This window comes from Balaenoptera acutorostrata, chromosome X (genome assembly GCF_949987535.1).
Source record: "Balaenoptera acutorostrata chromosome X, mBalAcu1.1, whole genome shotgun sequence".
NCBI lineage: Eukaryota > Metazoa > Chordata > Mammalia > Artiodactyla > Balaenopteridae > Balaenoptera > Balaenoptera acutorostrata.
In genome coordinates, this window is record NC_080085.1 from 89,548,641 (window position 1) to 89,557,109 (window position 8,469).

Below are 8,469 nucleotides of genomic sequence, written 5' to 3' on the forward strand. Positions count from 1 at the left end.
GTGGACTGTACCAATGTCCATTTCTTAGTTTCGATACTGTACTAAAGTAATACAAGGTGTTATTATTAGGAGAAGGTGAGTGATGGGTATACATGACCTCTCTACACATTTTTTTGCAACTTTTGGTAAATCAATAATTATTTCAAAGTAAATAAGTTAAAAAAACAACATAGGAGTTGTGGGGAAAATAGTGTTAGTTACACAACCTAAGAACCTAATAAAAATGTTAGCACTGTTTTAGACCTGTTAAATGATTAAGAATACCATAATTATTAGAGTAAATATGGTACTTTACTTGCTAAATACGTTCTATTTGTTTATAGAAGTGAACATCAGAACGGTCACAACTTGTGAGTACTGAAGTGGTGGAGAGAAGGTTATCAGGAGGCAAAGCTTGGATTTTAGGGTAGTCCAGGAATGGAGTCCTTACTCTGTAATTTTCAAGCACTGTATAGGTCGGCTATAAATGCTAGAGACTGCCAGGGATGATGTGGGAGATGGGACCTTTTGGTCCTGGCCCCACTAACTCATGGTTGGGTCAGGGGAAGAGCAATCCAAGACACACAACATACAATGTGCAATGTTACTCTTTAATATAAAGATAAACAAGGATCATGCGTGGGAAAAATACAGAACAACTGGCAGGCCTACACGGTAAACTTTGGTTTCCTGATTAGCTGGACTGCAAGCTTAGTCATGGATATGGCTTCAGTTAAGAGAAGAGAGGTAACAAATATGAGGAGGATGAAAATGACATCTAAAGGCTCATTTGCAGAGTTTTGTTCTCAAGATCCCAGGTCAGTGGATGAGGGTCTCATCTTGAATTTTGCCCTTGGACTGAAGAAAGTAAAGAGAAAGAATTGGGATGTCAGCAGAGCCAGCAGCCGTTGAGTTTCAACCCCAGGGCACCTGACTTCTGTCCGCCTTCACCTTCCTGAAACCCTAGAGGTCTATTTCTTCTTATCTCTGAATTCTCAGAATTGACTTTTTAATGAGTAAAGAATTTTTTAGTTCTGGTATAGTCTACTCATCGTACTGAAAGCACCTGTAGTGGGGGAGGATAGATGACCTCCCTTAGGACCAAACTGGAGACACTTGACCACACAACGTCACAGCTAAATCTATGCTACAAGAGCACGCCTTCAAGTTTACCAACATGTATGTACCAGAATGAGCAGATGCCACAGCATGTAATGCTGAAAAAGAAGCGAAAAGGTAAATGCCTATCAATAATAGCTTATGGCTTCCTGGAATTCAATTGTTTAATATATTGATCTTAGAAAGAATAATGTAGCTTCACATATACTGAGAGGAAATGCTGGTACTAATAATAAAAGAAGTTTCAAAACAGTATATAAGATAGGAAACCTGTATTTTATAATACATGGAAAGGTATTAGTATGAAATTAGGGAATTTCTCACAACTAAACGTTTGTAAGAAAAAAATAGATGTAAAATAATTACCTTCAAGTTCCCATTAATCACTCCTCTACTCCTCCCAGCTCCCTCCTATGCCCACGCAAACCCAGCACTCACTTCTGAGACCACTAGAGGTTCACCTCAGGTCGGGTGGAGGACGCCTGCATGATGTCCTGCTGCTCCTGGGAGAGGGTGTGCATGGAGCTGGAGGTGGGCGTAGGCACTGGGATGGAGAACACACTCTGGGTCTCACTGGGGCTGGCATCCCTCACAAACAGCTCGTCATTCATGATGCACAGATTGAAGGAAAAGTGGGCCCTCATACAATGCCTGGATGGACACCCACACCCCCAATATTGACTCTGCTCCCACTGGCACTCAGCAACCAGGTTCCTCCCACGCCCCTCCTGTGTCTGTCTCCCAGGTTCCTTGACTGGTACCTCTGGCCCTCCCCACAGAGCCCACCTTTGGAGAGACTGTCTACCACCTTCACTCGATTTATAGGTTTATCCCCAACCCACGGGCAATTTCGCATTTACCCTTTACCACAGCCCAAGGGGTGGACGCTCTGATTCCCATTCTCGGAAGAAGACACTGAGTCACAGAGAGGTCATGTGACTTGACCAAGGTCACACAGTGAGTGAGTGTTGGGTCAAGGAGAGAACGTATAGGCTGATTCCAGAGCCCATGCTCTTCTTAACCACTAGGCTAGACTGCTCCTGAGATCTCCCTGCTGGCTTTCCACAATACCGAGTAAACCTAAGGTCTGCGCCACCACATTCCCACGCCCCTGAGCCCAGGTGGGGATGGGCATTCCTGCCCACAACAGGGCTCTCACCTGGAGTAGCTGGCAGGGTTAGCGATGAAGGTCCGGGTGAAGGCACGCACACAGCCCTGAGAACTTCCTTCCACTTCAACAGCAAACAAACAACAGTACCCCTTAGAGCCACACGTGCTGTACACGCTCACACGGCGGTCCCCAGTCAGGCTGTGACTGGACACTCATGCTGAGAGGGCAGTTGTTCACGGGGGCCAGGGTGTCGGGAATCGGGAGGGCAACTATAGGAGCAGTCTGCGCCCAGTGACAGGGCCCCTGACCACCACTACACAAATTCACGGGATGCGTTTTTCACAGCCGCCCAAGAGGTGGATACTACTACCCCATTTTGCAAATGAGGAAACTGAGAGGTTAACTAACGGCCCAAGTTCTCAGAGTGAGTATCTGGGATGAGAGCCACCAAACTCCACAGCCTGTGTCCCCAACGCCCAGGGTGTGCAGGGCAGACAGGCATGGACACAGCTCAGACCTGGATTGTCTGTGGGAACCCTGAGGGCTGAAGAACACAGTGGGGAAGGGAAGGGGAGGGGAGGGGAGGGGAAGGGAAGGGAAGGGGTCAGGGAAGCTGGGTGGTTCTGGGAGTGAGCCTGGCCAGGGGGAGGCAGCAGTGGGGCATCTGGGGTGGGGATCTACACACACTCACCTTCCTTGAACACCCCGCTGACGGAGAAGCAGAGCATCGTTTCCTGAAAGGGAAGAGCCCAGGCGCCCAGTCACCACCTGCACCTCCTACCCACCTGCGGCTTCCTGGGCCCGCCCGAGGGAGGAAGCAGGCGCTCACCGTCTGGAACCACGTGTCCACCACGAAGGAGCTTAAGTCATGCTGAGTCTTGGGCAACACACAGAGGGTGTGCACAATGACACGATTTGTGTGCTTCAGCAGCTGGACCCGCAGGTCTGTGAGGGGAGGGGAAGCGAGCGAAGGTCAGGGGCTGCCATGCCCTGGGCCCTATGATTGACCCCTTCACCGCCCTTTCCCACCCAGTCTTCCCATCACACACTCACGGGGGTCCGTGAGCTTCTTCATATTCCGGTTGTCCTTGAAGTACTCGCACAAGCTGCTTCTAGGAGACAAAGAGCAACAGTGGGTGGTGGGTGTTTGCAGGAGCTGGCCTGTGTCTGCTGGGGAGGCACACGGCCCAGGAGCAGAGCCTGTGCTGTGATACTCACGGGGCTGGGTCCTCGGGGTGGAAGGGAATGGTCAGGGAGAAGCAGGCCTCCTCGTGATAAAAAGCCACGAGACACCGTCGGTCTCCATAGTCATGGATCAAGTAGAACCTGAGCGGGAGCAATGAGGACAGTCTATCTCTGTGGTCTGCACCTCAAATGAGACTTGGAAACTCCCCTGAGCAGACCTGTGCTTAGGTGGCCTCACCTGTCCTCGCCTTCCCACCCTTGCTCAGCTTCCCAGAGGTACTTACTGCTGCAGGAATTGCAGGACTAGGCTCTTCAGCTCATCAGATCCAAAGTAGCTGCCCTGGAATCAAATGGCATTTGAGACTATGCAGTGGATAAAGCCTCCCTGCAACACCCCAAATGTTGTTTGATCCTCTTCCTCACCTTGCAGGGCTTTAATACGCAGGGAGTGTCAACATCAACGGTAACTGGTGACGGTAACTCCTGGCCATCCTGGAGAAGGGAAGAGGAAGTCAGGAGTGGAGACCAGGGGAGTGGCCCTGGATGATCGGGGAAAAGGATGGGCCTAGGAGGGTGAGGGTCAGAGGTCAGGTGTGAAAGGGCCCTGGAAATTCCATGGGAAAGCTTATACTGGATGTCTTCATCATGAGGTCCTGGAAGTCTCTAGTGTTATATTCAACTTGTGTGTGTGCGTGTGTGTATTTATGGGTATTTTTCCAGCAAGTCTATCCATGTCATTTTCAGGAGTCCATGCCCCCCAAAATGGTTAAGGTTCTGATGCTAATATGTGATCTAGGCAAGACCCAAAGGGCTTGAGGGCAGGGGCAGAGATCACCGACATTCATAAGAGACAATGATTTACGTAGGCACTTACTAGGCGTAATAACTTCGGGAAACGATCTCTGATGGCCCTGTCCAAAACCAAAAATAGAGAAGAGATGGTTGATAGTTCAAGGTTGCAATGCTTCCTTTGAGTGAAAACAGTCATACCATAAACAGAGATCAGTGTGTTCTGGCCCATCCAGCAGCGCCCTTTGCCCACCTCTGCTTCTGATTTTAAGGGTTTTCGGTCCACTTCCCTGTTGAGCACTGAGCATCTGTCAGCTTACTGTCTGAAAGGCACTGTCTCCTCATCTCTCTCAATACCTTCACTTTAATATTCCTTCCCTCCCTCCCTTCCTCTCCTTCGCCTGGGTAGCTTCCACCCAGGCTACCCGCACTCCCTTCTCCAGTGCCACAGGGAGCAGCATTTCAAACCCATACTGCAGGGCTTCCTTCTCCTCCCTTCCTTCCTCCAGGGCCCCACTGAAGGCTGTGGGGAGAAGAGGGAATGGGGTGGGGGCCCGGGGCTCTGCTACCTCACTGGGGGTCCAGCACTCTGGCAAGACCCGGACACCCCCCAGGGATGGCCCAGGATGCTGGGCCAGGGAGGTGAGTGAGGTGGGGCTCAGGGAGGGAGATGGAGGGGATGAAGGCAGAAAGGGAGTGAAGGTAGGAGGGGAGAGATGAGAGAGACATAGGGGCACAGAGACAAGGGAGAGAGAGAAAACAAAGGGAAGGGAAAGGAGCTCTCCCGTGGTCGGGGTCAGGGAAGAAGAGAGAAGAAAGGGGAAACGGCGCCCCTGTTGCGGCTCTTCGCCTGCCCCAGAATCGCCCAGACACACCAGGTAGGAATGGAAAATATGCCCATGTTGGGCTGGGGCCCCACTGGATGCTGGTTGAAACTTTGTCACCTGTGTGAGTTCAGCCAGACTTGGGCATGGGAACCAGGGCCGCCGTGGGGGCACATCTCCCCCAGAATGAGGAAAGGGTCAGGTCCCAGCTCAGTATGGGGCTGAGGATCCGTGGCCCACTCTTATGATCACCGTCTTCTCTCCTGATGACCCCTGCACCTGTCTGAGTTCGTTCTTTATCTGAGGAACCGTACCTGTCTCAGGCTGCCCAGGGCTCCTGTGAAGGACCAGATGGGATGACGTGACGTGTGCAGGGAGGGATGGAAAGTGCCCCTGAGAGCCCTGTCCTTCTGTCTCCTCTACCACCTCTGCCCTCTGCCTTCCACTCCTGCCTCAGGAAGCCCTCTGATCACTGGCGGGGGCCCACGTCTGGCCCCTTGACTCAAGGAGCCCTGCTTTTTCCCAAGGAGGGTCCAGCTCCTGGCATTGGGCCAGCAGAATGGATGTCATGACAGCAGCCACCCACGGCCTCAGCCCTCAGCATGGCGCAGGAAAGCCCCCATGTCAACCTGGGAGACGAGGGGGGACCCCTTTGGAGGAAGGGGAAGAGGGCCCCTCTCAGAATGGGGGAGGCAAACGCCATCTCAGCACGAAGAAGGAAGGCTTCTCTCAGCAAGAGGCCCTGGACTGGAGGACCCTTCTCAGTCCAGGGCGCCAGCATCTGGATCAAGGCTGGTCGCTCCTGGTCCTGGTGAGGAGGAGAAGCCCTGCTTCCTGCGGCACACTCTTGGGAGGCCTTGGCGGAACATAGCTGGGCGCAGAGAGCTGGAAACAGACCCCAGAGCCCCTGCAGAGGTGAGCAGGTCAGGGGAAGGAAACTCCTCACCGGTGATAGGCACAGAGAGAGCAGAAGGTGGGGCCTCTGATCCTCCCAGAAGACCAGGGCTGCCACCTTTGGCAAAGGGGCACTGTCACAGATAGTCTAGGCTCCCACGGGTGAAGGTCACCAGGAAGGGTGACAGGGTGTTCACACTGACCTTACATAGGTGGACTGGTCGGGGAAGGTGCCACACAATGGGTTCCCTTGCAGCCACAGCTCTTCAAGCTTCAGCCCTTGCATCTTGCTCAACTCCCACACAGACGTCAGCTGAGAAATATGGGGCGGAAGAGGGAAAAGGAATCCCAGGGAAAGAGGGACATCCGGCTCTCTGCACCCCCAGCCCCCTCCCTCCCCCACAGGTACCTTCACCTGCCTCCTGTCATCACTCTGATGGCCACTAACACGCCCCCTCCCCACTCTCAACCCAACTTTGATCTGGCTCCCTCTTCTCACCTTATTTTTGGAGAGGTTCAGGATCTTGACCGTGGGGGCCACCTGTAAAATGTCAGACAGGCCATCCAGCTGGTACAGTTTGTTGCTGCTCAAGTTCAAGGACAACAGCTTTGGGGCAAGAAGAGGTAGAGTGAAGGTTACTATCTAGGACCTTGGAGACAAATCTGCCCTTCACCCCATCTCTTCCACCCCCTACACTAATACCAGCACTGGGCCTACAGCCTCACCTCAGGGAAATTCTTTTTGATGATCTGCAGGGTGGCAGCCATGCAGTTTCTTCGATTCAGAATTATATCAATATCATGGCCCAACAAGTCTTCAGGAAGGAGAGGGGAGGGAATCAGATGGCTGAGTGGGGTCTGGGGTCAGCACCAGCCCCTCCCCACGTTACCATCCCTAAGTCTCCCTCCAGGAAGACCCCTCTGCCCTCGCCCACCCTAGAATTACTGCTGTCAGCTGTACCTGGGTCATCGCAGAGCCTCCGGAGGTCAAGAGCTTGCTGGGAGACATCAAATCGTTTGCTCAAGGTCAGCTGCGGAGAGAGAGATGGAGAGAGCCGCTCTGAGGCTGTGGTGGTGGCAGGGAAATCAGGGGCGAGGGGGACGGGGGGCTGGAGGAAGGAGAGGTGGGTCTGAGCGCTGGCACACAAAATGCCTTGAGTCTGCATTACTTTTAGCAGCTCCATTTCTTCTGGCTTCAATTTATCCCGCACAGAGTAGGGAGCAGCGGAGGGGCTGACAAACACAGGTATCTGCAGGAAGAAGAGGTGGGGTAAGCACCAGGAACTCTAGTTCCAAAGAAGACAACCAGCCCCTGGCCTGTACTCCTTCCTCAGGATGAGGTACAGGTAATGCCCGCAACACACACCTTTCGGCTCTCCTCGTCACAAATCTTGTTGCTGACCTCCATCAATGCAGAGGCAGTGCTAGCTTCCTGGACAAAGAACTGAGCCCCATCGTGCATAAAGTGGAACTACAGGGATTGAATGCAACAGCAATAGTATCAGAAGCCAACAGACCCTGCTGAACCAGGTCTCTCTCTCCCCCTTCCCTGTGCCCACGCGTCTGGCTTCGGCATCCTCTCTTACGTCCACTGGAGTGAAGGGGACACTGCAATGGCGCTGGATTGAGTTAATTAGCCATATCCTGTCATACTTTATCCTGGAAGTAATCTAAGGATGAAAAGAAGGGATGGGAGAGAGGACAGACAACAAGGAATTTAGGCTGGAGGACGAACCTTTTCCTGTTCTTTTCCGGCCTTCTACTGAGCTTGACAGGGTTTCTAAAGAAGGGACCATCGGCATGATTTCTTATGGGTGTGTGTAATATGGATTTCCTAAATACTCTTTCTCTCCAGTCAAACTCTCTTCCAAATAGTCAAGGTGTCAGAGATGATCTTCCTTTTATAAATTTCCAGGAGATCCTACCCAGTGCAGACACTGCTTGCCCCTCAGACAAGGTCTCCAGAGGCTCGACCCTCCATCTCCCACACTCAGCTTGCCAAACTGAGACCTCCAATGTGGAGTTGCTCCATATCCTTGGCAGTAGTTTCCATCTTTGCTCTGAGACAGGCTCCTCCGTTCTCCTCACAGTCAGCCTGTTCCCTTTACACTGCTTCTCTGAATCTGCCCTTAGATGAACAAGATTGTTAACTCCTGGTCATAAAAAGGACAGATTACAAGCTGTCCCCAGTGAAATAAACCAGCATCTCTACATGAGACCAACACAACTCCCCCTGACTTTTCTCTCCTGCACATTCCATACATTTTCCAGGATACTCACGGTGACCCTGAACCAGCTCCCTGGGGTTCCATCTTGTGTGTTCTCCTGCATTTCTCTCTCCAGAGGTTTTCTGTTTCCCCACACAGTCATATGCATGTGGCCTTCACTGTCCAATCTCACTGTCCTCTCGTTGCCTCGGATGGTACAGGAAGAGCTGCAGGGGGGATGTGGAGAGAAGGAGGGTGAGTGGCCATACGTGCTAAGAAAGTCTTCTGTACACCCTCGTCTCTTTGACACCAGCACTACAATTAGGATTGCTCAACCATTATTTCACTTCTAGCATGCTTC

The 8,469-nt window shown here is 52.1% G+C and overlaps 1 protein-coding gene across 1 annotated transcript; it reads right to left on the bottom strand.

Moving 5' to 3' along the window:
- Nucleotides 1–1,547: 1,547 nt before the first annotated feature.
- Nucleotides 1,548–8,247, bottom strand: LOC130706407 (nuclear RNA export factor 2-like). The gene is made up of 17 exons (XM_057538297.1): nucleotides 8,182–8,247; nucleotides 7,488–7,571; nucleotides 7,262–7,372; nucleotides 7,071–7,151; nucleotides 6,863–6,932; nucleotides 6,628–6,716; nucleotides 6,401–6,508; nucleotides 6,105–6,214; nucleotides 4,269–4,305; nucleotides 3,818–3,886; nucleotides 3,679–3,734; nucleotides 3,428–3,535; nucleotides 3,263–3,321; nucleotides 3,039–3,154; nucleotides 2,901–2,943; nucleotides 2,258–2,330; nucleotides 1,548–1,737 (listed from the first exon to the last, which is right to left on the bottom strand). Exons 1-17 carry the CDS (start codon nucleotides 8,230–8,232, stop codon nucleotides 1,548–1,550), a joined length of 1,455 nt encoding a protein of 484 aa, XP_057394280.1. The 5' UTR covers nucleotides 8,233–8,247.
- Nucleotides 8,248–8,469: the final 222 nt, after the last annotated feature.

Excerpts from the sequence above, each read along its gene's own strand:
- LOC130706407 (XM_057538297.1), bottom strand. The coding sequence starts at position 8,232 with ATGCAGGAGAACACACAAGATGGAACCCCAGGGAGCTGGTTCAGGGTC. Across the intron at positions 3,322-3,427 it reads CACCCCGAGGACCCAGCCCC|AAGCAGCTTGTGCGAGTACT; the intron begins GTGAGTATCACA and ends TTTGTCTCCTAG. Across the intron at positions 2,944-3,038 it reads TGGACACGTGGTTCCAGACG|GAAACGATGCTCTGCTTCTC; the intron begins GTGAGCGCCTGC and ends CTTCCCTTTCAG.